This window comes from Heloderma suspectum, chromosome 8 (genome assembly GCF_057233095.1).
Source record: "Heloderma suspectum isolate Gila_16-S chromosome 8, 16-S_ref, whole genome shotgun sequence".
Classification (NCBI taxonomy): domain Eukaryota; kingdom Metazoa; phylum Chordata; class Lepidosauria; order Squamata; family Helodermatidae; genus Heloderma; species Heloderma suspectum.
The window spans coordinates 24273731-24301675 of NC_139465.1; the positions used below are offsets into that span (position 1 = coordinate 24273731).

The following is a 27945-nucleotide window of genomic DNA, read 5'->3' on the forward strand; positions in this document are numbered from 1 at the left end:
TTTCTCTTCTCCCCACCCACCACCATTCCATGCTTTAAAACTGCTTCTAGTTTCCTGATACGTTAGAGCCAAAAACACACGATTAAAAATAAAAAAGTAAAGATATACTCTGAGAATGCACAGTTCTGCTTTTTAAACCAACATAAATCATGGCATCCTCATAATTACAGGAATAAAATGGAGTTTGCTTCCGCTGCCCTGATGCTAAACACATTTACTTAGGAATAAGTACCATTTTGTGGTCGAAAAACATCATATATTTTAAAAGTAAAAATAATAAAATGTCCGTCTCTAACGACGGATATGTCCGGCTGGCCATCCTGGACTGTCAAATGTTTTAAAAATAAGAAGAAAAGATGCTGTGACCAGCGTCAGACCTGATGAATCCTGGCATGCCCATGCCGGCCCAAATGGGGACACTGGGCCCGTTCGCCACTGTCCCCATCAACTCGGGGCCTCCAAGGACCAGCTCTTAACGCACCACTGTTAGAATTCTAGTGCATTAGGAATTCTAGACGGACGTCTTTAAGGGTGCAATCCTATGCCTATTTAGAAAGGGGGGGGAAGCGCTAGATGCCAATTTTATTATATTTAGCGGTGTATAAATATCACAAACAAATAAATATAAATGAAGATGGATTCCAAATGGGGAACTGTATGGAGAAAGAACAAGAAATAAAACTATTTAGGGTGCAAACCTATGCAAGTTTAGGCAGAAAAAAAAGTCCTACAACTCCCAGCATTCCTCAGCCAGCCATGCTGAGAGTCGTAGGACTGCATGGGATTGCGCCTTAGCGATCAACCTTAACGTTTGCCAAAAAGCAAAGGCAGGGACAGACCAGCGAAAGAGACAGCTGGCAGCCTTCAAGGCATGGTTTTCTCAACTGCATCTTTTGCGTTTTGCTTCTCTCTCCGCCCTCCCAAAATACACCTCGTAGTCGCCGGCTTCCCAGCCTCTTGCCTAACCAACTCCCCCCCCTCCTTCCCTCCTCCTTCCTTCCTTCCTTCCTTCCTCTCCCTTTGAACCAGCAGCATTGACATCATTGCTACGGAAATACTTCGCCGCTCGCGCCCCACAACACACGCACCCCCGCCCGCGTTGCTGACATGGTTCGCCTCGCCTGTTCCCCCCTCCTCCGCCAATCTCTCCCCGCCTCCACCCCCATCCTCGCGGGCAGATGGTACATTCCCCTGGTACAGCATTCAGACTTTGCGAGCCTTTCTCTGCGCGGAAGGCTGCCGCTGGCAACCTTCTCGGGGGGGCTTCCAGAGAGAGAAAGAGATCCCCCCCCTTCCCGTGCTGGGCAGAAAGGGCCCGCAGCCTGGCGCCAGGCCTTCCTTCCCCCTCCTCTCTCGGGTGGCATGACACTGTTTGGCAGCAGAGAAGGGTGCTGGAGATGTGAGTATTATCGGCTGCACCAATGTAAATCCCGTTGTGCTGGCTGCTGTGCATGGCTCTAGCCTCTTCCAGCCCCAGGACAAAATGGCAAAGATGCTGCCACCAGGAGGCAACCAGGGGAAGGCAGCCTGGTGGGGGTGGGGAAGGGAAGCTAAACATTGAGAACTCGGGAAGGCGGCCCCCCCAGCCCGCCCTGTCACCCCCAGCCCCCCCCCCCACCTTGGGTGCTGGGCTTAGTGATGCGTTAACAGATATATATTATTTTGCTAGGGAGGAGGGTTCGGGGGCGGGGATTGCTCGGTGGTGGTTTTTTTCTCCCCCCCCCCTTAAATTTTTACTCGTAAACAAAGCTGGCCATTTTAATTTTTTAGCTCCAGAGGGCCAGCTGTTAGCGCAAAGAAAGTTAGACCAGAGTGGCCATGAGAATCGGCCAGGATTTGGGCTGCTATGGAGAGGCTGTAAAGGCAACTGGGTGGGGGGCGGGTGGGGGGCGGTTTTTTGGTAGCTCAGCGGGCGACCAAAAAAGCCGGGCAGGAAAGAGGCCGCCCCCTGCGGACGTTCCCTTTCGAAACCCAGCACGCATGGGCGCGCGCAGGGTGCCCGGGGGCGGCGGTGCGCGCGCGCAAGCTGCGCTCAAGGCCTTCGCCCGTATCCCGAGGACCTGCCCTTCCCGTTGAGTGGGGAGCGAACACAGTAGCCTCGCGAGGCCGGGGAATGCGTCGTTGGGGCTGAATGAAGGTGAGAGGCCGGTTCTGCCCATGCCTTGGAGGAAACGGGGGCTCAGGACACCAGGGGTCATCTTGTGGCTCTGATGCTGACGTGCCCGGGGGCACGTGCCTTGATGCCAGACCGGTGGACCATGCCCTGTGGTTTTGGGTGCCCCGTCCAAGAGAGCACGCACCCAGTGGTGGACACAGTGGCAGAGTCCTGCATCGAGAGCAGCACCTCCTGAGGCTGCCTCAAGCAGGCAGGGATCCTGCATCAGCGACTCACTGGGAATCCGGTGCCCAGCGATGGCATCAAGTGAAAGCCAACAACAATTTAATTGGGCAAAGGAGGGTAAAGGTAGTTTTTTGAGTGGGCAAGCTTTATTTTACTTATTCAGCCATCCCAAACAGAAATCTCTTTATATTTATTTATCACATTTATGTCCTGCATTTTTTTTCCCACGAAGAACCCAAGGCAGCTTACACGATCCTCCTCTTATCCATTTTGTCCTCACAACAACCCTGTGAGGGAGGGTAGGCTGAGGGTCAGTGACTGTCCCAAAGTCACCCAATGAGCTTAATGGCTGAGTGAGGACTAGAACCTGGGTGTTCTGAGTCCTGGTCCAACACTCTAACCATTACACCACATTACTGCTCTGATCCTAAATGTATGTGACACTGATTTCAATATGATTTACATCCAAGTAAGCATATTTATTATTATTATTATTATTATTATTATTTATTAAATGTATTAATCGCCCATCTGGCTGGTCACCCAGCCACTCTGGGCGATGTACAGCATATAATAAAACAGTTTAAAACAATAAAATTCTACAATAAAAACATTTTCTAAAATACCCTAACCCACCCCAAATGCCTGCCTGAACAACCACGTTTTTAATGCATGGCGGAAGCTCATTAAAGAGGGGGCATGGCGGAGTTCCCTAGGGAGGGAGTTCCACAGAGTGGGGCCACCACAGAAAAGGCCCTCTCCCTCGTCCCCACCAGTCTAGCTGTCCTGGCTGATGGGACAGAGAGAAGGCCATCTGAGGCTGATCTTGTTAAGCGGCCTGTCTGGTGTTGCTGGAGGCGCTCCTTAAGATAGGCTGGGCCGGAACCATATGGGGTTTTAAAGGTCAAAAACAACACCTTGAATTTGGCCCGGAAAACAACTGGTAACCAGTACAACTCCTTCGACACTGGAGTATTGTGATGTTGCCGGCGGCTGCCTTTAATCAGGCGAGCCGCCGCTTTCTGTACCAGCTGAAACTTCCAAACCGTCTTCAAGGGTAACCCCACGTATTTAGAATTGCAACCTTAATTAAGATTTAGGATAGCATTCTATTTTATTTTTAAATGTAGTTATAATCTCTAGGTGCAGTCTCTCTCTCCCCCACCCCCCTGCTTCCCCATTCTGATCTGTCTTGTAGAAAGGTTTGCCTTAAGCAGCATTCTGCAAGCTAGGAGGGAAAGGGGTGCGTGAGGCAGTTTAACCCTCCCTTGTGGTTCAACCTTTGCTGGTGCCATTATTTTATTTATGCATTTATTTATTACATTTCTATACCACCCAGTAGCCAAAGCTCTCTGGGTAGTTCACAGCAATTAAAACCATAAAATACAGTATAAGATACAATATAAAAGTTTAAAATGCAGTATAAAATAAAAGTAAAAACCAAAATAAAACCTAGCAGCAATGCAAAGATTTCTGTTCACAAACTTGGGACTTGTTGTTCAGTCGTTCAGTCGTGTCCGACTCTTCGTGACCCCATGGACCATAGCACGCCAGGCCTTACCGTCCTGCGCTCTCTCCCGGAGCGTGCTCAGGTCCATATTCATTGCATCAGTGATGCTATCTAGCCATCAGACTTGGGACTACAGGTACTAATTTTGATTTTACATGAACCTGAAAAGCTGAATCAATTTATATATGTAGGAAATGCTGTGAAGATTCACACCGCCCGATGACCTCTGTTTTGAACTTTGTTAACAAGACTTTGGGAATGAAGTTGCCCAACCTGTCCTCTCTGCTTTTGCTCTTGTCTGCTCTGCTCTTTCTCTCTCACTGTTATGTCTTTTTCTTTTCCCCTAGATTTAGACATGGCCCGGGAGCCTAAGCTGAGCCATACCCGGCCCGGTCAGAAGAGACAGCATGGTGGAGGCCTCTACCCGTGAGTCCTAATGGTTCTTGGGGGCTGAAGCTGAACGGGATGGTGCCATTTACTGTATTTAGAGATGCTTCATGCCTGGCATTGACAGGGCTAGAGAAGGAAGATCTGTCTGTTCAGAATAAGAAGAAGGGGGAGTTAGTACAGGTCAGACGCACCCATGATAGCTGTGGACCCTGTCTCTGCCTTCGAATTGGGTGTGCCTGATCATATACATTTCAGAGACATGTGTGAATGTGCAGGACAAGTGAAATAAGTACGCCTGAGACGGAACATCCAGTTCCTAAGTTCCACCTCTGCTGCTGCTCCCAGCAGCAAGGGAAGTCATTTCAGGAGTCTGTGTGTGTATGTGTGTTGCTTGCGCACGAATGAACATGGTGGAGAGGGGGACTGTGGGATATATCTTTCCCCAAAGGTCCTTCAATCCAATGTGAAAAGCAGTCAACAAATTTTGAAGTGAAGTAATGTGGTCCTTAAGCTGGAATGTATTTATCTCTATCCTGTCTTCTTTCCAAGGAGCTCAAGGTGGCATATATGGTTTCTCCTTCACAACCTCCCTGTGAGGTAGGTTAGGCTGAGAGGTAGTTACTGGCCCAAGGTCAACCAATGAGCTTCCTGGCTGAGTTAGGATTTGAACCTGGGTCTCCCCAACCCCAGTCTGACAGTAACCACTACGCTACAGTACACTGGCTCTCTAAACACACTTAAGCCCCATTGAATACAGTGGGATGTCCATCCGAGTAAATGCGCATAGGATTGTGCTGTTAGCCATGCAGACACAGCATCGAGTAAATTCAGTCTTGTTGTAGAACAGGGGTGGGTAACTTGTGGCCTTCCAGTTGTTGTTGGACTGCAAATCCCATGAGCCCTAGCCAGAATAGCCAGTGGCAAAGGATGATGGGAGTTGTAGTCCAGCAACATCTGGAGGGCCAGAAGTTACCCACCTCTGTTGTGAAACAAGACATTGGAATCTACAGGAGACTGTTACAGCCAGAAAAGGAAATAGATCCCAGAAATGGAAGACTTTGATGCTTTATTAGTTCTGGACGTGATTGTGCAAGGAAAATGATCAGCAGGCACAGTCCCATAGCCACTTTAAGTCTGTGGTAGCCACAGGAGCAGCACACTAAGAAATCTTACTTATGATGGCTCTCAGCTCCTGGCTAGCTGCCAGTGTGAATCTCCTTCAGGACAGATAAAAGGAAGCACTTCTTCACACAGTGCATAGTTAAACTATGGAATTTGCTACCACAGCGTGTAGTGATGGCCACCAGTTTGGATGGCTTTAAAAGGGGGTTAGATAAATTCCTGGAGGAGAAGGCTATCCGTGGCTACTAGTCCTGATGGCTATGTGCTACTTCCAGTATCATACGCAGTATGCCTATGTGTACACTAGTTGCTGGGGAACATGGGTGGGAGGGTGCTGTTGCACTCGTGTCCTGCTTGTGGGTTTCCCATGGGCAGCTGGTTGGCCACTGTGTGAACAAAGTGCTGGACTAGATGGACCCTTGGTCTGATCCAGCAGGGCTCTTCTTATGTTCTCTTCCACGCACCAGATTCATACAACTGCCTAGCTGAGGATTGGTATCTGGCACACATGTTTTTCCTGCTGCCACCATGTATTGAATTCTTTTGTTCAGAAGTATGTTTCTGTGGTGCTAGGAAAAAAGAACTTTCAGCAGTGACCCTCCCCCGCTTTCCCCTTTCCAAGCCAGGAAGTAAGAGTTACATCTAGTTTGGGCAAATGTGGGTTCAGATGACTGTCCATCTTAGTATGCATGGCAGTTCCCAATCCTTACGATTGCCTGCCATTTAAAAGTGCTTGATCATTGCACTGTGCCTGAAGAATAGAGGTAGGATTGCCAACTGGCAGAAAAAAAAAGGACAGCTCCTGTCCTTTAACAGAGGTTTGATCTGTAGAAATTGACAGGTGATGCTTTTCATGTTAAACATGCTCACTTGCTAGTACCTGCAGACCAAACTGCTATTAAAAGGAGAGCTTCAGGAGCCAATACAAAAGCTGGCAACCCTAAAAAAGGGGGGAATAGGAGCCTGGGTACCCTCCTGTATTTCATCTGTGTTCAGGGCTACTTCTGATTCAGGACTATTTTTTTGCCCCTGGTGTCTCTAAAACGGGTGGACAGAAAGTAGATCTCCAGATGTTTTGGACTTCAACCCCCTCCGTTCCTGACGGTTGGCCATGCTGACAAGGGCTTACTCCTTGTTCTAAAATGAGATGGACCGAGAAACGAGAAACATTTGCTGTCCTAGTTCAGGGGTAGGTGAGAATTGTAGCTGCTCATTACTGTGTACCTCCATCCAGGGTCATGGATTGCTCCTATGAAAGCTGGCATGGGCACGCAGCATTCTTGGGCAACTGCTAGGGCTCATGTATCATGGCAGGGTTCACTACCATTGATGTGTATCCTGGCTTCCTATGCCTGGCTGTAACATTAGGGAATTGTGGGAAATTTAAATAGCATTTGCCTGATGCAGCACAATGGCTTGGTTCCAATCAAAAGAGTGCTACCAGGTTCCTACCCTGCTTTTTGGGGTGGGGGGCAGGCTGTAGGGGAATCAGTGGGAGAGGCTGCCCAGTAGTGGCAAGGGCTCCTCAAACTTGGAGCTGGCCCTGTTTCCTTGTGGGCATGTATACACTGCAAACGTAAGCAGGTTTCACTATGATGGTGGTGCCATGAAAGAATCCTGGGAGATGTAGTTCTGTACATCTAGGGTCCTTCTAACAGAGAATTCTCAGCATCTCCAATCTACAATCCTGATGATTTAAAACAAGCTTCAAGGATATAATGTACATTTATGTTGTAGCTTTGCTCCATGTTAGGCATGTATTAATCACTTTATGTTCTGATGTTACCCCTTCGTACTGCTGTGTTAGCTTTGCATATAGTTAAATGTCATGAGCTAATGCAAAAGCAGAAAACAAAGCAATCTCTTCAAGGTGCTATCTTTTTTCCTTGCTCTACTTCTGTGCTTTTAACAGCAGTGAGGTGCACAGAAATTAAGTAGGTGAAGAATTTAGGTGAAGGATTTAGAAGGTAGCAAGAGTATAAGAGGTGGGGAGTGCTTTCAGCTGCTAACTTTCTTTGTGGGGCATTGCTAACGGCACAGGAGCCGAGCCAGGAAAACAAATGGCAACATGTATTATGCTTGGTAGGATTTCCTAAAGCTAGGACGGCCAACTTGGTCTACAATATAAAATCATGAAGGTACTATCTGACCAATATTGGATTCCTCACCCACTCCCTTGTGAAAAGATAATAAATAAAATAAAATAATGACGCCCCAAAGGTCAAAATTAGCTTGTTTTCTCCAGGCGCCATTTTGTTTATAACTATAATTTGGGGGGGCACTGGGGTGTGCAGCAGGGACTGAATGCAGCCTGTGGGCTGCGTGTTGCCCAACCCTATTTAGATCCAGCATTTAGGCACACAGGTAGCTTAAAGTGGCTTGCACCCACTTTTGCGTGATATGTCGACTACAACCCATTTTGGAAAGCGACAATCTTGCCACAGTTACCCATGCCCTGGTAACATCCAGGGTTGATTACTGCAGCTCATGATACTTGAGGCTGCTTTTGAAACTGTTTAGACACTTCTGCGGGTCCTGAATGTGACAGTCAGGCTGTTATCTGGGACTCACTGTGGGGAACACAGTACTCCAAGGTTTTTACTGGCTCCCAGGTTTTTTTTGTTCCTAGTGTATGGGAAAACTGCATCCCTTCTTTAAATAGCCTCAGTTTGGTCCAGACGTTGTAGGTGAGGTTCTTTCGAGGACTCGAGCTAGAACGTTCACATTCGCTCAGATTCACTTAAATTCTAGAAATAAGGACTAAAACAACGACATACGCTAAATGCATTTATTAAAGAAGGGTAAAGACAGTTGAACATCCAGGCAAACCTTTCACTCAGCAAAACAAAGATAAGACACATTCACACATCCCGCAAGCTTTATGGCCACCACTCACACTCGTACTTTACCAGCAAAGGAGATCTCACTTTCACCAGCAAAGGGGACCTTCTCACAATACGGGACCTCTGTCAAGGACCTGCAATCAGGAGGAGGGGACACGAGTCTCATTATGCTTAGGCTTAACTTTTCTTCTAAACTTGGTGACCTTTTTCTTATGGTTTTAGTCTCATCATTGCTTTAGTCTTGGGTGAATGCAAACATTCTGTCTCAGGTCCTTGAAGGGACCGCACCTGCAATATTCAGGCCAAACCAAGTGCTATTTAAGAGAAGTATGCCCGAGTATTTAATACCAGGTGCCTTGGAAATTTAGCCTTTTGTATTACCCCATACGCTAGGCACAGTTCAAAGACCTGGGTTTGACCTAGAAGGCCATAAACAACCTGGGCCAGGGCATCTAAAAGGCCACCTGCTCCCATATGAACCTGCCTGTCAATCCAGAACTACATCGAAGGCTATTTTTCCAGGTGCCCCTGCCATCAAAGATTAGGCAGGCCTTTTATGTGGTCATAACTGGGCTGTGGACCTTCTCCCCACTAGCATATTGGCCTGATTCTTCTTTACTATATATTTTAGTAAAGGGCCCCGGGGCAGGGCTGTGTCTCAGTGGGAGAAAGCATGCTTTGCATGAGAAAGTTCCCAGGTTCAGTCCCTGACGTTTGCACATAGGACTGGGAAGGACACGTGTCTTAAATCCTGGAGAGATGCTGCTAGTTATTGTAAACCAGGAATGGGGAATCTGTAGCCCTCCAGATGTTGGACTCCAACTCCCATCAGCCCCAGACAGTGGTCAGGGATGATGGGATTTGTAGTCCAACAACATCTGGAGGGGCACAGGTTCCCTACCCCAGTTTTAGACATTACTGAGCTAGGTGGACCAGTCGTTTGATTCAGTATAAGGTGGCTTCATGTGTTCAGAGATGCTGCGCTATTTACCCACGCTTTTAATAGCAGCTAATTTTTATTTATAATTTTATACTGCATTTTACTGCTGTTTTTTCTGGCTTATTTTGTTCTTAATGATTTATTGTGATATTTTAGATTCTGTTTATTGATTTGTGGGACGTTTTGAGAGGTGTTGCAGCAGGAAAGGCAGGAGAAGAACTTCTTAATTAATTAACCCCCCCCTTAAAAAACACAATTGTGCCTGCCCCTTTGCATTTTTGAGACGCAGAAATCTAGTAGGTACAGCTTTTCCTGGCATGAATTTAAAGTGAAGCTGGCTTGCTTAATTTTCTGCATGTTGGGTCACTGCACAGGAGCAGAGTCAGGTAAAAAGCTGGCTCTCCTATGTTGAGTCATGCTTAATTTATTCCCCCAGGAGGACTTTGCTGGCCTGACTGAATTTGCAGACTTTTAAAATCCTTGTAAAATGCTGTAGCAAAATGATGCGGCCATTACAATTACTGCATGTCTTCAATCACATGTGAATGTAAACATGCATCTGACCACATGTACTTGAACAACACAGGAAGATTAAGATCTTTTTCAGAGACATGGCATGTACTTGGTGGACTACACACTAGATAAAGTGGGGAAATTAGCTCAAGAACACAGAGAAAGCGTAAAGGTGAAAAATACATGTTTTTATTATACCTGTAATATTTACAGAAAGAAAAGACTGGTTAATACCCCACCCCTAGCATTTGATTGGCATGCTGTTCCCTTATGATCCTTAACAGCAGCGATAGAGCAAGAAAAGACAGAGGCAAGGAGTTATCGTTTGGGTACAGGAGAGGCAGTTTTTGGAGGCCTAAGAGCAGTGGGAAAACTCAAGATTCAGTGCACTGAATTGGCCACATAAAGAACAGAGAGGGCCTTTTCTGCAGTGGCCCCGCACCTCTAGAATAAGTTGACATTGGCAGTCTGCCAGACCCAATCATTGTAGGCTTTTTGGAAGGCCATGAAGACTTCTTTACTTTGGCCTTCCCCTGATTATGTTTTATTGGACTGGATTGTAGCTGCAGATGTGTGTTGAAGGTTTTGTTTTAAGTTGATGTTTTTTGCTTTTTGTAGAATGTTTCCTGCTGCTGCTCTTTTCATTGTTTTTATTAACGCACTGGTTTTATTCTGTGAATTTTACTGTTGTACGCTGCCTTGGGAGGGCTCCTGCCCTGAAAGCCGGCCAAGAAATATTAATAATAATAACAATAGACAGATTCAAAGGAATATAAGGAGAAAGAGCATAACAAAGTTTTACCTGTTTCAGAGGAGGGGGATAGCAAAAGTCTCCACTTCCTGGTCAGTCACAGCCATTTGGAAATGCACAGAAAGCAATGGCTGCCCTCATTTCTGTTCTAAATTCACAAGCGGGGGGCAATCACTTCTTTTTAAAAGACACCACAGTGTGCACAGCGGTCTTTGTTCCCATACAGGCAAAGGCTCCAAAGGCAATGATGGGGGACCAACAACACTCTAGGCCACTTTTAGGAAACCCCGATCTCCCTGCATGCACTGTTTCAAAAGTGGAACTTGGAATGGTGGGCAGGGAAGCAGTGCCTCTCCTGAGACCCTGACTAACCCCCCTCCCCAAACAATAAATATGGGGAACTGGGAAGAGGAGGCAAAGGAGGGGTGCTAGCTAGATGTTGGACATGCCTGGCTCGAGACCCTACAAAACCTCAGCAAAATGCCCTTGCTCAGAGCTGGCGTCGAGGGTAAGCGTGGTCTGCCGCATCTCGAGGGCTCACACCCCAGCACGGGCCTACTGGAGTTGCTCCTCCTCTTCACCATTGCAACTGGCTTGTTTGCCTGCTTCTTGCTCTGGCTCAGACAACAGTGGTGATGAGAAGGACAAGCAGCAGATGCCGCTGCCTACTTGCTGTCTGGCTCTTTGCGTGTCAAGCAAGCAACGATGAGGAAGAGGATGAGGAGCAATAGCAGCTGGTGAGAAGTGGTGAGTGAGAAGGCAGACTCAATGATGGAGCGGGCCCATTGAGGATGTCTTGACCAAGGGCCCTCCAAAACCTGGAGCTGGCACTGCTCTAGGTTCTCAGCTTTGCCACAGAAAGGGCAAACTGCTGAGCTTAAAGCCAGCAATGTTTACCAGTCACAGTATTTACCCCCACTGTGAAGCGTGGGCCTCCCTGGATCTCCAAGCCACACGCAGACATCTGTATTGTTAATATATTGCGGCTACGTGCACAGTCTGAAGGCCCCTTGAGTATCTCAGGCAGCTGTTTGTGCTCTCAGTGCCGTTGCGCAGCACCACTGAAACGGATGGTGTCCAAATGCAGCAATGGGTGCTTCAAGAGGGGGATAGGTCTCTGGGACAGCAAGGTAGCGCAAGCAGATAGGAAATTTCTGGTGCAGAAACATGAGTTTGGCCCCAAAGGGAGGGATAGTGCTAGGAGTAGGTCAAGAGGAACAGGCGAAGTGCCAGGCGAGTCCTGGGAGAATCACAGGCGACCACAACAGAGGCTGTGTCTGTGCTGGGTCCTGCAAGCAACACCAAACATTTGGACTCAAGGGTGGAGGGAGGGTTCAGCAGAGAACACCAAGGAGGCAATGACTTTGGGTGGGCTTAGGATGGAGTTCAGTAGTTTGGCTCTGGGGGATAACAGGAACCTTCCAGAGGTTCCTGGCCACATGACTAAATTTCAGCTGGCTAGTTCAGTATCACAAAGCCATGCTTCTGGGGGCCAGTCTGGTGGAGGTGACAGAACCAATTGGCCCCCAAAGGGAAAACCTGGGAGTGTTTTAGCCTAATAGTCTTATCAGGAGGTAAGGATGCTTCAGGATTTCCCACCAGGGCTCTAGATAAGCCAATATTAGGTTGCCTGACCAGGGTGGTGACTTGACTGTCAGTAAGGCATCTGCCTAGATCTGGAACTCCCATGCCTTGTGTATTCGCAGAAGGGCAGCTCTTGCTAATTCAATTAGGATAGATATCACGCCGATTGTGAACTTTAAGTACATCAGGTGCTCCTAGCTGCCCTGTGCAGCCTTCTGGAACAATAAATAAAATAAATAAAAACAAGGTGATGCCAGAAAAATGCACATGTAAAAGCCATCATGGTTGAGCCACTCAGTAACATTACCTATGCTTGAAAAACAACCAATATGGAAGAACAGGGCAGGAAGAGTCTAGTAGTTAGCATCAGGTAGGAACCATATACTTGTAGTAAGACTCAAAATACCTTTTCTACTGCTGCCATGTAAAACCGAAGTGCTGACGTTTTTGCCCTCTGAGGTAGCCCTGTCAACTCCCACTTTTTTCCTGAGCAAAATATTGGCCTGTCAGCAAGAAGAGGGTATTCTTTGAAAGGAGTTGCCTCATTTTCCTTGCTTTCTGAAATGACTTTAGATAAAGGAGCGGGCTGCGTTATCTTTGATCACTGCTTTGGTTCCTCCTGTTTGACCCTCACACGAGGCTTGTTCCGTTGCCAACAAAACAGATTAGAACCCTGGGATTAAACAGAGTTTTTTATTGTAGTTATTTATTTATATGGCTGATAATGAAAATTATTTGGCTGCAGCTGTTTGGACAGGAAGCTAGTGGTGATGGAGAGCAGTAGCTGCAAGATGGCTTTTCCATCCCATCAGAATCTGGGGGAATCTGGGAGTAATTAGTCAAGCATAATCTCAGTCTAACCTCTTTGGGTCAAGGACTAGCTAGCTGTGACATGAACAGCATTCTGGCAAAAGGCAGAATTGTGCCCAGGCAAGAGACTGGGCAGAACAGGGTGTACAGAAACACAAAGGCCTGCAGGAGGTTAAGTGAACAGGCAAGGTTAGGAATGGGGGTTTGGAGCAAAAAACACGCTCCAGCAAAGAGGATCAGGATCACAGACAGAAGTTGATAGTTTCCTTTTTTTTTTTTTTTTTTTACTTGCCCTACTCCTGTGCTTTTAAAAACAGTTGGATGTGCAGAAATGTAGCTCTTGTTGGTATGGAGCTGCTTCATTTCTGTGTGACAAGTTGCTCTTAAAGGCATAAGAAGAGAACCTTTTAAGAAGTCGGCAGCTCTATATGGGTAGGGAGACAGAGCTCCCAGTGAGATGACTGGGTTGTTCTGAGAACTGTTGAGCACTTTAGCAACAACTCTTTGTCCTTTCTTTTGTAAGGGCTTCTGGAAACTGTGAGGCCAGGGCCACTACAGCAGCCCCAGCTCTGTGCCTGCTCATTTCAGCAGGGAGTGACAAGTTGGAGAACAAGGCCTAACACTTTGTGCCTAGAATGGCTTTTTTAGCCAGGCATCTTTATGGTTTCCCTGCTCAAAAGAAAGAGCTAACAGTAGATTCTGTCCCTTAAAAAGTGCCCAGGAGAAGGTTCTCCCTGGGTAGGGCAGAGCTGGCCCTGCCGTTAGTCAGGGTGAAGCAGTTGCCTCGGTTGGCAGATGCTGGGAGGTGGCAGCAAGGTGTTGGAGGAGAGACCTGTGTACCTGACAGCCTGCCCTATGCTCCCAAAGTTATCCTGCTGCCTTCAGGTTCAATGGAAGATGCTGTTCCATCACCAGTGTTGAAGAAACAATCTAGTCAGCTTTTGTACATGAAATGGGAGACAGTACCATCCTGTTCTTCACCTCAGGCAGCAAAATGTCTTGGGCCAGCCCTGTCCCTAGGGCTCATGTTTGTATGATGTACCTGCCAGGCCACTGTTTGTTGTGGTTGTGTATTCTGCATACCAGATCCTTCCCTTGATCGAGCGATTTTTTTTGCTGAGGAGATGGGCCTGTCACATTTATATTGGTTTTATGTCAATCGAACGAATGGCTTTCCCACCGCCCAAGAATCCTAGGAACTGTAATCTTGTGAGGGTGCTGAGAATTGTTCCTTAGAGAATTGTAGCCCCCCTCACAGAACTACAGTTCCCAGCAGGGCCAGCATCCTTGGGTATTGGCTGGGTCCCCAGCGCTCTGCCAAGGTCTAGCTATTCTGGCATCTTACCTGGGCTCCTTGAACTAGGTGGCGGCAAGTGGCCGTTTTAAATTTCCCACAATTCCCACATTGCTCGGGGACATTGTGGGGAATGTTTAAATGGCAGGCAGAAAGCACTGACAGAGGAGTGTTGCTGCTGGGTAAGGCTGCAGGGAGGGGGTTCATCGTTGTAGGAGGGGCCCCACTGCAGAGCACCATGCCAGGGCCCCTCAAGCCCGGAGCTGGCCTTGGCTCCCAGGGTTATCTGAAGACAGGGTTCCTGAACCGTAAAGTCAGTGTCCAACTGTAGCGCAGTTTTTCCTGGTGAGAAGTGATCCAGAGGGCAGGGAATGCTGGAGAATGCTTAGATGGGTCAAACAGCATCTACATTCAGAGCAGTGGGCCTTGCAGAGCTATCTGCCTCTGTAACTGCAAGAATGAGAAACCAAGAGACGGGACCGCTGAGCCAACAGATGGAAACTTGGAAAACAAAAGGACTGAACAAAGAGTCCGAAAATAACTTCTAAGGGCAAACAATAGCTGCACCACAACAGCTTTTCCCAAATTCCTGGCTTCATCTCTCCTTGTAGCTGCCAATGTGCTGCCTCGGCGTGCCTTTAAAAGGAGGGATGTTGCTATCGCCGGCCAGCATGAGCCGTTCTTAAATCCCTCCAGAATACCATAGACCCCTTTGTCCTACTGTCCAGGGTAACACATTCTGGGAGCTGAATGCTCCCTGGCTTTCAGGTCTCCTCCTCCACCAGCACCATTTGGGCACTGCATGGGTTTGGCACTTGCTGTGCTTGAGGAACTGTGCCATACCCAGGCATTCAAAGAGCCTGTGAAAGAGGAGGGGGGAAGCCACACAAAAACAATAGGATTTATTATAGCATGAGCATTCACAAACAGAAGCTTGCCTCATCAGATGTCCTACTTCCATCACTTAGGTTCTTGCCTACGAGAGCTCATGCCACAATAAATCGTTTACTCTCTAATGTGACACATATTTTTCTGCCTTTTTGCTGCTATCGACTAAACACAGCTGCTCGCTTCCAGAAATGGCACCCGGACTCTCTGATCCACTGGAGCCAGAGAAAGCAGGGATGTGATGCAGAAAAAAAGCATGCCATAAGCAGGACAGTGTGTAGTCTCTACTCTAAAAATAATCACGCACCCAAGAAAAGCTGGATTTTGTGGTCTGTTTAAATGATGCAAGCAAATAGGCATATATGTTGGGTTTTTTGCATAAGTTCTTCACCTTAATAATTATGGGGAGAGGCAAACAGCTGTGCCTTGCAGTGTAAGTCCTGCTTATTCTGCTCTGGCTTTCGAGATTTCACAAAGCATTTTCTAGACATTTATATAGGTAGTCATCAGGGCTAGGAACTTATTTTGTATTGTTCAGCTGAGATTTGAAGAATGATAATATCTGCACCCAGCACCAAATTCCACGCTTACACTGTGTAATTACAAAATATAGTACTGGCAATAAGGAACTGTTTTAGATTAAATCAGAATATTATTCCAAATAGTTCGGCATAATTTGCTCTCACTGCTGTGATTCTCGCACATTGGACAAGCGGGTGCCATTGAAAAGCAACTGCTTGAAAAAGTCTGCCTGTCCGACACAACCGTAGAGTCAGTTTGATTGTTTGTTACTTCTAAACTGCTTTCCCAAAGTTGTGTGCAGTAGAGTTAAAATGTCTTAAAGGTGGAGTAAAAATTAATATCAAAATGGAAACAATGAAAATGCATAGCACGGCTCCTTCCAAAAAGCAGAATGAAATAGAATCATCTTCACCTGCTTCAGGAGAGAGGGAACCAAATGTACAGCTCATAGAAGAGTTCCAGAGTTGTGGAATAGGGACTGAAAAGGCCCTGTTTCTTTTGGAGATCACAGTCTGGCCTCCATGTGCGATGGGACTTGAGTTAGGGCTTTATCAGTAGATCTTAAACTTTAGGGAGGTTTATAGGGGGAGTGTTTCCTGAGAGATCCCAGCCCCAAACCATTTCGGGTTTCCTTTCCCAATGCTGTCAGTGATGTTAAGGGCCAGCAGTGTCTTATTTTAGACAAGCTTTGCTGCCCTTAAATTTGCATCCCAAATTTGCCACCAGAGGAGGGGCCTCACGTCACCGCATGGATCAGGCTGGCCTTGTGTGGTGGAGCCAAAGGGAGAGTGAGGAAAGGAGCAGAAGGCATCCACACGAGTCTCCAAAACCACTGTTTGGGCAAGGCTGCTCTTGTTTTAGAAGATGAATGAGCGCACATCCATGGGATGAAAGCAGAAGTAGAAGTGCTCACTGCTGTGACAATGATCTCTGGCATTTCACTGTGACAGTTGCTGAATGCACAAGTAGATAAAGGTGCACAAAATCCTCTCCTTTCGGCATCTAGGCGTAAGCTCCGGAGATTGATGGTGGAGATTCACGCTGAGGGGGAGGCTCCCGGGAGGAAGTGAAGCTGAAAAAAAATTCAATTATTCTGCAAAACATTCCAAGTGTATGTCTGGCAACTTTGCTCCCACGCACTCCCCTGTGGGATGATGATCACTTTCCAGCTCCATGGATAGAACTGTAAACATCCACCCCGTATACACAAGCTCATCTGAATGTGTGATCAGTCTAAGGGAATGAACACACACCCTTTATTCTGAGCACATTCCTGGATGAAATGAATGGACTCGTGTGGCCTTTTTACTTTTGTGAAATCTGTTGCGTGGAAGATGTGGCAGGAATGCTGGAGCAGAAGGAGCCTGGAAAATGGAACATTCCAGTTCAATCCAGGAGAGGGCACGGCCTAGCTTGTTTCCCAGGAAACCGAGGCACAACCATACACCATACGGGGCTCTTATACCGTTTAATAGTTGCGTAACGAAGAGGGAATGTTGACAGGTGCAGCTTGCCACGTACTTTAGAGAAAAGCTCCACCTGTTGAAAATTCCTCTTCCAGACAAGATTCTAAAGGTCCACGACACTGTCCTCTTTTGCATCCAGTCGCCATATTACTGTCCATTACCAAGTCAGCACAAATGAGCTTTTCCAGAATGCTTGTTTCCCAATCGTTCCCTGTACCCCAGGCTCCTAGCTCATGAGGCACAAGATTTATTATAGGCATGTCAGCTTTCTTCAGAGGAGGCATACTTGCTGACAGCTTTATTCCCTCCCCTCCCTTTCTTCTTCATTTGGATCTGCGGGGTAGACAGTTCGTGCGCAGAAACTACCGACCGTGAAATTTAACATCAGAAATCTCTCACTGAAGATCAGCAGAGTGCTAGGGCTTGCCTGTTCAGCTCCTGATGGAGTAAGATTCTTCACTAAAGAAGCATTAGCTAACCCACCTACCCTTGGCAATCTCCCCCCACCTCAAAGAAATAAAGGCACTTCGTGTATAGGGTTTTTGGGATTCCAGGAAAAAAATCCGTGCCCTGCAAGTGTTCAGAAGAACCGCAGGTACCAGTTTCCCCATCATAACTCATTGGCGCCATTACCACAGGGTGGTCTTTGAGGGATTCCTTAAAAAGAAAAAAAAAGCCTCTGGCTCTTTTACTTGTGGAAATATAAGGAAACACATACAAGCAGATTTCTATTGAGATGTTCAGTAACAAGCAAACCAGCTTCTTCCTTCCAGTATTCTGCCAAATGGGGTAATAAAGGCCCTAGGATAGCTGACTGCTGTAGGTGCTTATTTTCAGATGGTGTAAACTCCTTATTAATATGTAACAACACTGAAGAACATTCAAAATATTACACTAACTGTGTTTAGGTTTTGGCTGTTCTGTATTGATTCCTCTGGGCCTTCACCCCAAAATGTCATGCAGCGGGCCTATAACCTTACCTTGTGCTCAAATCATGGGAGACAAAGTGTGTGGGTAAATGAAATCCACAAACTCCACCCTCTCACTTCCTCCCGTTTTAGCCAAATCATGCCCCCCTGGTAGCCTTCTAGTAGGTAAAGGGGCTGCCAAAAAGGTAAAGTAATTTCAGCATTGACCTTACTTCTCTTCAGTTGTCTCAGGTACTGAAAGGTTCTGGTATCTCCTAAAAAAGAATCTGGAGAATTACCAATGCTCAAACTTTGAATCTGAGAATTTATATTTTATATCACTTGGTTCACCATGTGCTACCGCAAACCTGTGGCTTTCACCGGCTACGAAAACCAGGTGTGTGTGTGTCTGTCTTAGAATCTTCCTTTATTCAGGCCAAAGCACCATAGGTATCTATGTGGCATACCTTATGGAGGCTAAACAGCTGAGATACGTGTATTGTAATAAAGCTGCACTTCAGTTCCAGCACGAGCCACCACTAGGACTTCACTGGGGACAGAAAAGCATTTTAGAAATTGAGAGCCAGCGTGGCCATGGGACTGATGGGAGAAGTATTCCAATATATCTGGAGGACACCCAGTTAGGGAAACCTGAGTTAGAATATTGGACTAGGACTGAACTAGGGTTCAAAGCTCCTCTGATTTGAACTAAAAAGATAGGCATTTCTGTGCGCCTATATATCTTGCCTGTATATCTTTTATCTTTCTTGTTCACCGCTCCGAAATCTTTTGATGTGGAGCGGTATAGAAATATTGTGAATAAATAAATATTCAGAGTGCAGTTGGGGTTAGGGTAACCAACACTGGAAAACATGCAAGCAAATGGCACAGAATGATTAGCATTCTCTCTCCTTTGCAGCAGCAGCTGTGACCTGGACTATGAGCTTTATAAAGATGATTTGCCATACAGGTGGGTTTGATGCTTTGGTTCTCCTCCCTCAGCAGCTTCCCCCTTTCTATCCATGAAAACAGCAACAGTGGAAGTGGTTTTTTACACCCTCTCCCCAAGAACTCAACATGCACCCCCTATGAATCTGAGCTCTTGTTTTAAGGGAATCATGCTGACTCTTTCTCCTGCTCTCCTTTCCTGCAGGGTCTATGAGTACCAAAAGATCCCTCCTCTCATCAGTCACATTCCTGTCAAGGCCAGGCGAAGCCATCTAGGAGCTGGGGCCAAGACCAGCCTGGGCCAGCACACAGGGTTGAGAGGCAACAGCAACTCCACAGCAGGCCGTACAAAATGTGAGTGTTTGGGGGTTTGGGAAGAGGCTTTGGTGTCAAGGAGCCCTGACACCAAGCCTTGGCCGTTGTTTGAGTATTTGGTGTCAATACACCTTCTCAAGTCATATCACATGACATCTCTATTGTCTCTTGTGCTTGTGGTGGCAAAGCATCTGATACCGATTGGCTGAGCTGATGACGAGCATGGAACGTTCACAAACATTCCAGCTTCTCAGTGAGCAAAGCATCTGACACTGATTGGTTGAGTTGATAAGGTAACACGGAACTTTCACAAACATTCCAGTTGCTCAGTGAACAAAGCTGTCAAGTGCGTTTGCAGTCCAGTTTCTCTGAGAGAAGGGAATGCTAGCGCCCTCACATTTGTGAGCAGGGTGAGAAGAGGTTCCAAGAGGCTGCAAAGCTAAAGAGCAGGGAGGCTAGAAGCTAGGGGTTTTCAGGAAGGATGCAGAGCAGGCAATGAACCGGGAAATGGTAAGCTGTGGGAAAGGTAGCTGAAGGATGTTTAACAAAGAGGTAGAGGAGATAGGGAAATAAGACAAGATCACATGTTGACTTGAACTAACCAGCCAACTTTGGGGCTGCGAGTTTCTTTTTCTCTTTTAAATTCAGTTTTTCCCTTGTCATGATGTAAACACTAATCTGCAAACATGCTTCCTCATTTTGAGATTATGGGTTCTGGGGTTTAAAAAACAACACTCAATACACATAGGTGCACCTATGCATCCATGCACAACAAATAATTTTGGCGTAATATACTTGTCAAGGCATGCCCCTGGAGCCCTGTGGGGTTAAAAATAAGCCTCCTTTGCTGCATGGCTGCCCTGCTCTAAGTAGCGGTCAACTCAGGCTGCGTTTCATTAAAAACAAGTTGGGATGTTATTGCATGCATTTATGTGCAACATGTAGTTTGCTCCTCAGCCAGCGCTGGTTTTTAAGGGCCTTTGGGCAAGACACCCTCCATGGCCCCACTCCAACACTGAGTCTGCCTTCTCAACACCATTGCCACCAGCTGTTATTGGTCCTCCTCTTTCTCAACATTGCTACTACTTGCTTGCTTGGCAGGCAGGCAGGCAGAAAGCGAGTAGGCGGTGGCCTCTCCTGCTCCTCACCGTCACTGTTGTCTGGGCCACAGCGAGAGGCAGGTGAACAAGCAGGTTGCAATGGTGGTGGAAGAGCAATTCCAGGGGGATCTTGTCAGTGGGCCCCTGCTGGGGTGTGAGCCCTTGGCAGGCACCCAACCATGCCCATCCTTGACTCCGGCCCTGCTGTCAGCGACAGAATCCATGTGCTACAGGCATAAACCTTCAACCCCCCACCCCCCCACACACACACTTAGACTTCTGCAGGGTGCCATTAATGTAGCTGAAGCCGCTTTTTGTTCTTCCAGTACGGGCAGAAGAGCTACACTCCATCAAAGGAGAACTCAGCCAGATCAAAGCCCAGGTGGACAGCTTGCTGGAGAGTCTGGATCGGATGGACCAGCGACGGGAGCACCCCCCAGGTGAGGCTACAGTCCTGTTGGCACTCACCAGTTCAGTTTGCAGTCGCTGAAGTTAACGTGCAAATATTCAGCCAGGTCAGGATATGTAAGGGGTCTGCTGTGGCAAAGGATGATAACACGGCTACGGATGATGGATGACTCTGAGCTCTAATGTACTTCAGGCAGTCTAGGTGTGTTTTATTGAGTGTCACCACTAAAGGCCCCGCTTCTGTGTCTTTTAATTTTCAACAATCTACAGCAGGAATCCCTAATGCTGTGCCTGTGGGTTCTAGTGCACCTGCAGGGACCTCCTGTGGCGGCCATGCTGCTTTCTACTTCCTGCCCCCTTTTAAAATTAATTTTAATAAAATTTTATTAATTTTAATTAAAAAGACTTGGAAAATGTTTGGATGCCACGTTCTCCTTCCTGTTCCTGAACCTGCCACTGATCAGATGTTTGGCAGGCAGGAAGAGAAGGAAAGAGTTGCTTCTTGGCCCCACCCGGTCGTCTTTGGCCCACACAGACCTTTCTCCTTTTGTTTCTGTGCTCCCAGCCTCTAGCCTTGCTGTATCTCTCCCAGCCCCTTTCCTTGATCTTTCCCCTCTCCCCCTTTGCCTTGCTATTTCCCTCTCCCTTCCAGCCTCTAGCCTTGCTATTGCTCTCCCCGCACCACCTCTTTGCCTCCCTGCCTCCCTGCTTCTCCCTGCAGCCTTGCTCTTTCTCTCTGTAGCCTTGCTCTTTCTCTTGCTGTTTTCCCCTCCCAGCCTTGCTCTGTCTCTATTTCTTCCTCCGCACATCCCCTAGCCTTGCTCTTTTTCTCTCCCTTCCCAGCCCCTTCTCTCATTCTTCACACACTCATACACATGTTGAGCACCTTCCCAGGCAGGGACTCTGATGGCATAGGAGGAGGAAAGAGTGCCAGTTCAGGGAATGGAGTGGCTGACCCTGGGGCTGGGAGCATTTTCCTTTCCTTTGGGGCTGGGGAATGGTGTGTGTGTGTGTGTGTGTGTGTATAGGATGAGCAGAGCAATCCTATGTAGGTCTACTCAGAGGTAATCCCCACAGAGTTCCATGTAAGCATGCATAGTCAGAGGTAATCCCCACAGAGTTCCATGTAAGCATGCATAGGATTTACAACTTGAAATAGGTATTTTGTTGTGCTTCTGTGGTGTCAAATATGCAGATTGGCTTTGGAGTTCAGACATGTCCTCTGCTTGTATTCAGTTTCTTGGATTAATTACTTTCTTCTGACTAGTCAGGCTCCCATGGCAGCCATTATGTGACCCACCACATCTTCCATTTTGTGGCGGTGCCACAGCAGTTTCTCAGATTTTGCCCACGGGTCCAAAAAGGTTGGCGACCCTGGTTTACAGCTTTGGGGAAATAGGGGCTCCTTCATCAGGTCCTACAAATCTGAATGACTGACATGGCCCTATAGAGACTTCTGTGATTCTTGAATTTCCCAGATGATGTAATCAGTTTCTAGACCTTATGAGAAGTGCCCCTACACAATGGTTGCCTCCACAATTGCATGAACTATAGCCTCTCATCGTCCCTCATGTTTTTTGTTTTAAAATGGAGACTGAAGGCAAAAGGAGAAGGGGACGGCAGAGGATGAGATGGCTAGATAGCATCACGGATGCAATGAATATGAACTTGAGCACGCTCCGGGAGAGAGCGCAGGACAGGAAGGCCTGGCGTGCTCTGGTCCACGGGGTCACGAAGAGTCGGACACGACTGAACGACTGAACAACAAACAAAGTTATACAATACTGCTCAGTTTGTATGATTACAGAGTCCTGTGGCACCCTAAGAGTGAACACATTTATTGTGGCAGAAACGTGTGTGGACTGAAGTGGTTTCTCAGGTGCATGCCATTTTATCCTTAGTTGGCAGATTATATAGGATTGAAGCCAAAACTGGGCTACTGAGAATTTTGTACATCTAAAATTGTATGTCCACTGGTACATCTAAAATGGTAAAAAGTGGGCCCCAAAGGCCTTAAAATGCAAGTAGTAGTTGGTGACGTTTGTGAACGGCCATTGTGCTTATTGTGTATACCAGCAGTGCACAACTCTTTCAGCTCCGAAGGCCATATGTGATGCTGGCTTGGGGGGCGGGGGCTATGCACATGCACACACATGGATATGCACATGCACACACATGGATATGCACATGCACACACATGGATATGCACATGCACACACAACCCAGCAATCTGGATACAGATCACTCTGTCTTCACTGCTCATAGAGATCACTCTTTTCAACAAGGGAAGAGTGATTTGTATGAGGATCTCTGAGGCAAGGAATTTGGTGTGGGGGGGAGGGGTCAAGGTGCCCTTGGGGACCACAATTAAAGCCTTTGTGGGGCCCAGGTTGTGTACCCATGTTGTATACATTTGACCTTTGAATAGAAATGTGCCAATGCTGTACTATTTAGTTAGTATTACATTTATATCCTGCCTTTTCTCCCTCTTGCAATGAACCCAAGGCAGCTTACATGGTGCTCCTCCTCTCCATTTATCCTCACAACAACCCTGTGAGGTAGGTCAGGCTGACAGTGAGTGACAGGCCCAAAGTCATTTGTTGAGCTTCATGGCCGAGTGGAGACTAGAACCCGGATCTCCTGGCTCCCAGTACAACACTGTAGCCACTACCACACTGGCTCACACTTGTATTTCATGGTCTTTTGGACCTACGATCTACAATTTTCCCTGTCTCTAGTTGTGTGCATATCTGTACACACGCCAACAGACAGCTATAGATAATTTAGGCAGCTGGGGATACCACGTCATGCAGCTGATGATGTGTGGTCTAGTCCATGAAAGCTTCTTCTGCAATAAATCTGCTCCATCTTTAAAGTGCCACAGGATTTATTTTTTGAATTGCATAATTTACTCAAAGAACAGAAATTCAATATTCTGGTCACAAAACTTTTATTTTGTTACTTTTCAAACTGAATTTTAGTTTCTTTGGGCCTGCGCTGCAGCACTCTTATAGGCCTGTTGTGCCATATGTTTGTGGGCTAGAGCACCCTTTGAATTCCTGCCTGTTCATAAACTGGGTCCAAGGGCATGGTCTGAAGGCACATGATGTAGCCACTTTGCTGGACCTAAGTAGGTCTGGGTCTGGTTGGTGCCTGGATGGGGGACCGCCTCCAAACCCGATGTACGCTGTTCCATGATGGGAGAAAGGCAGGAGGGATGTATGCATAAAACAGATAAATTGCGTAGGCCAGCACGCTTGCCTGATGCCCCGGCTTCCCTGATCCCTTAGGTTCCAAGGAGGGCAAGAAGAAAGCTCCAGCCAGTGGAGAAGCCCCATACCCGGGAGGGGACCCCGCCCGGAGGAAGGAGAGCACAGAAAACGATGGCCGTGCCACTCTGCAGGAGGTTGACAGTGCAGAGGAGAGCACAGATACTGAAGAGGCAGTAAGTAGCGACACTGCACTTTATGTTGCCAAGGTAAAGCTGCAAAAAGGGAAATAATTGTAGAACTACAGTATCTCTCTTTAAAGGAAATTCAAGACTCCTGGGTGTTTCTGAAATATGTATTATTAGCATTTATATATGGCCTTATGTGCTAAAAAAGACATCAAGCTGGTGTGGCAGCCATGTTATTTCTGCGTTCTAACATGCAAAGGCAGAAGCTCCCCTCATTGCTATTGCAATAGGGAGGGGCCATGGCTCAGTGGGTAGAGCACCTGTTTGCATGCAGAAGGTCCCAGGTTCGATCCCCGGCATCTCCAGGTAGGGCTGGAAAAACTCCTGCCTGAAACCCTGGAGAGCCACTGCCAGTCAGTGTTGGCAATACTGGCCTAGATGGAGCAAGGATCTGACTCTGCTTAAGGTTCCTATGTTGCTGTGCCAGCAGCTTTAAGTTTAATTACATTATCTATGGAAGATATTTTGTGAAGAAAAACACCCAGGAACATCCGTGGCAAGAGCCCATGGGAGCCCTTCGTCCAAATCTTTTCCAGAGCAATAGGTGACGCAGAGCTTTTGTAGGCAGTGAGGTGGGGTAGTGGTGGTTGGTTTTCTATTCCTTTCTGCCACCCCCTCCCTGGTGTGTGTAATAAATCAGCATCTCTCCCACAGCACCCGAACAAGGGTTAGGCCTGTGTGCTCTTTCGAACTAATGAAGTAGAAGCCAGCCTTTTTTGTCCAAGTGTTCTTGCATCAGCCAAGGCCTGCTCCTGCCCTTTGAGATACAAATTAAAGGCATAGAGAATCCCATTAAGTAAGGGTTTGCATCTCATTATATGCCCCAACACACACACACAGACACACACACACACACATATATACACCCTTCTAAAGCTTTCAGGTTGAAGAGCTCCAAGGAACTGGGAAAACTGTCTCCCCTCCCCCCATATGCTAGTTGAAGAGCACATTAATCCCATTAGTTATTCAGAAGAAGAATGAGTAGGTTGCGATATTAATGTCCCCTGAAGGCCTGTGCTTCCCAAAGTGGTGATAAAACATAAAGCGGAAACTGTTCTGAACTGATGATATGTGACTCACGCTGCTGTGCAACTCTGTATTTGGGGGCTATGTCGTGGTGCAAACCAGCCTTCCCCAACCTGGTGCTGTCCAGATGTGTTCCACAACTCCCAGCATGCCCCAGTCACATCTGGAGGGCATCAGGTTGGGAAGCTGCCTCGGACCATCCATAGCCTACTTCCCATTTGTTACGATAGTGCAACTACACTACTGTTCTTCCTCAAGCCAAATCTACTAATTTGCAGTAGAAGTATTGGGCACATTTCTGTACTGGATTCCTGCACTGAGCAGGGGGTTGGACCCGATGGTCTTATATGCCCCTTCCAGCCCTACTATTCTATGATTCTAAGCTTTAATAGGTCTCAAAATCTTTGAAAGGAAATAATACTTGTTTTGCACAAGTTTGTGCAAAAACTTGGGATAGAAATATACTATACTAAACTATTTATTTACTTACAATTTTTATATACTGCTTCTCCACTGAAACAAATCCTGAGGAGGTTTACAAAAGAATATAAACAAACAAATCGACCATGCATGCAAAACAAAGCAAGCTAAATAGGCCATGCACATATACACACAGCAGTATTAAGAGGCTAGTACAAAGACAGCTTGTGGCTGGAAGAAAACCAAAACAAACAGCTATGTTTTCAGTAAATGCCTAAAACATGCCAGCATTGAGGCCTGATGTATTTCAGAGGGTAGATCCTTTCACAGGGCGGGTGCCACTGCTGAGAAGACCCATCTCTGTGTCGCTGGATGGAAATCTAGTGCCAAATGGAAATCTCAGGCCGTGACACAGACAACAGGGCCTCCCCTGAAGATTGTACTGGCCCAGGAGGTTGGTATAGGGGGTGAGGGTGAGGTAACCTGGTCCTGAGTTGTATAGGGCTTTGTATACTAATCCCAACACCTTAAGCCCAGCTGGGTAGCAGAGCGGCAGCCGGTGTGGATCCTTCAGCACAGGCACCCCAGTCAATAACCTCGCTGCTCCATTCTGCGCTAGCTGCAGCTTCCAAACCAGCCTTAAGGGAAGCCCCACGTAGGGAAGTCCTTGCTTGTGGATCCGTTTCTCACTGTCTCTAAATAGAGCTGCTTTAGCTGCCTTACCAAGTACCAAGCTGTAAAAAAATTCAGATTTTGGAAGTACAAATGACTCTGATCTGGTTCTTATTGTGTGTTTGTCAAGCAACTAGGAGTCCATACAAACCTAAACTGTGGACTTGCTGGACTACCAGTTGGCCTCAGGTACATGGCAGTTTTGCAACAAAACGGGGATTTCTTGACGAAAGTAGAATTTTGACTTGCATGCAGTGCAATCCTATACATGTTTCTCAGAGGTCAGTCCTGCTATGTACAATGTTGCTTCCTCCTTAGTAAGCATGTTTAGCATTACAGCCTTAAAGAATACAGGAGAGTCCTGTCTCCTCCTCTGGTTTTTGTTATTGCTATTAAAGAAAATCTATAATAAAATACAATTCTTAAAATCGAGGTTTAGGGTTTAAAGAGGCCCCGGTGCTCACCCAAACATTTCTGTGCACGCACTGGAGGAAAGAAGACTTCCTTTTCCACCTGCAACTCCAACTCTTTGAATCCCATCTAAAGTTCAGGTACCAAAAAACACATTGTACCTCTGAAAAAGAGTTTAAGGAGCACTGTGTTAAAAAGTAACATGAGAAGCTGTACACTTTACACGTGTGCAGAGGTGAGGACATCACTGGGTTCATATATAATGGAAAATGCTTTAACAATTCTGAAGTGCCGAGATTTGCAGAGAGCAGATTATTTACCTCTTAACACAGTTAAGAATCAAAACCAACACACTGTGATTCAATACAGTAAGTATGGAGTCATGACTGAAGAACTAGGCTTATAAAGCATCTTGTCTCATTGCAGGCGAGGAATCACACGTTGGATCCTGAAGGCAGCAAGTAAAATGAGCTGGATCACCGCAACTCCTTGCCTAGCATTTCCTTTCCTGTGTGTTGTATTTCTTTCAATGCCTCCAGCTGGTGCTGCATCTGACATCGGTTACCTGCAATCAGTGCTGGTGCAGAGGAGAAAGAGGTCTGTGATGGTCTCACTAGCACCTTCATCTGGTCTGGCAGCGAGAGGCTCCTGACGTGTTGAGGGAGAAGCTTGGTGTTTTTTGTTGTGAAATTAAAATATGCCGATGTGGGAGAAAGGTGGGGAAATGTGACTGCACAGTTGAACCAGCTCATAATTAAGCAGAAATAAAGCAGTAGCTATCTCCTACAGATATAATGCGTCAATTTTGATTTACTGGCTGGGTACATCTCCTGGATGGCCACAGTGTTGACTATTGCATGTCAAGCCAGACCAGAGATCCTCCAACCCCAAACTCATCACTCCTGCGTAGCCCTGGGATTGCATACTACCTAGAATCCAGTTCTGAGATTAAGGGCACAACCCTATGCAAATTTAGGCAGAAAAAAGTCCTACAAGTCCCAGCATTCCCCACCCAACATGGCTGGCTGGGGAGTGCTGGATTACATCCTAAGGGAGCAAACCTACCATCCCTGGGAGAGCATCCCAAGAACTGTAGGGTACTGCAGAATCTCCCCGCCCCCCCGCCATAGACACCGCTACAACCTCAGGAGGGGAAATCAGAACGAGGATTTCCGCCCCACCCCTCAGCTGCCTTGGAAAGCACTGTGGCAGCTTCCTCACCCAAGGTCAGAGCTGTGACCTTGGGTGAAGATGCAAATGAGGAAGGGGGCAGGAGGCACTGAGGATCCGCAGTCTAGAGGAACAT

At 47.0% G+C, this 27945-nt stretch overlaps 1 protein-coding gene across 4 annotated transcripts; it reads left to right on the top strand.

Annotated features, from left to right (window-relative positions):
* Nucleotides 1-1170: 1170 nt before the first annotated feature.
* On the top strand, nt 1171-27434 carry LOC146338933 (heterogeneous nuclear ribonucleoprotein C-like 3). 4 transcript variants are annotated; one of them, XM_084813117.1, is made up of 7 exons: nt 1171-1399; nt 4199-4277; nt 18802-18852; nt 19036-19184; nt 20572-20685; nt 23944-24098; nt 27066-27434. In XM_084813117.1, exons 1-7 carry the CDS (start codon nt 1363-1365, stop codon nt 27102-27104), a joined length of 624 nt encoding a protein of 207 aa, XP_084669243.1. In that variant the 5' UTR covers nt 1171-1362; the 3' UTR covers nt 27105-27434. The 4 variants fall into 4 exon arrangements, with proteins under 4 accessions (XP_084669243.1, XP_084669242.1, XP_084669244.1 ...); XM_084813118.1 differs by lacking the exon at nt 1171-1399 and adding an exon at nt 1983-2137; XM_084813116.1 differs by lacking the exon at nt 18802-18852 and having other exon boundaries at nt 1206-1399.
* The last annotated feature ends 511 nt before the right edge of the window (nt 27435-27945 follow it).

Bases quoted from the DNA above. Each gene is read 5' to 3' on its own strand.
- LOC146338933 (XM_084813117.1), top strand. From the start codon at position 1,363: ATGACACTGTTTGGCAGCAGAGAAGGGTGCTGGAGAT. The intron at 18,853-19,035 runs GTGGGTTTGATG...CCTTTCCTGCAG, and splicing joins AAAGATGATTTGCCATACAG to GGTCTATGAGTACCAAAAGA. The intron at 20,686-23,943 runs GTGAGGCTACAG...CTGATCCCTTAG, and splicing joins GCGACGGGAGCACCCCCCAG to GTTCCAAGGAGGGCAAGAAG.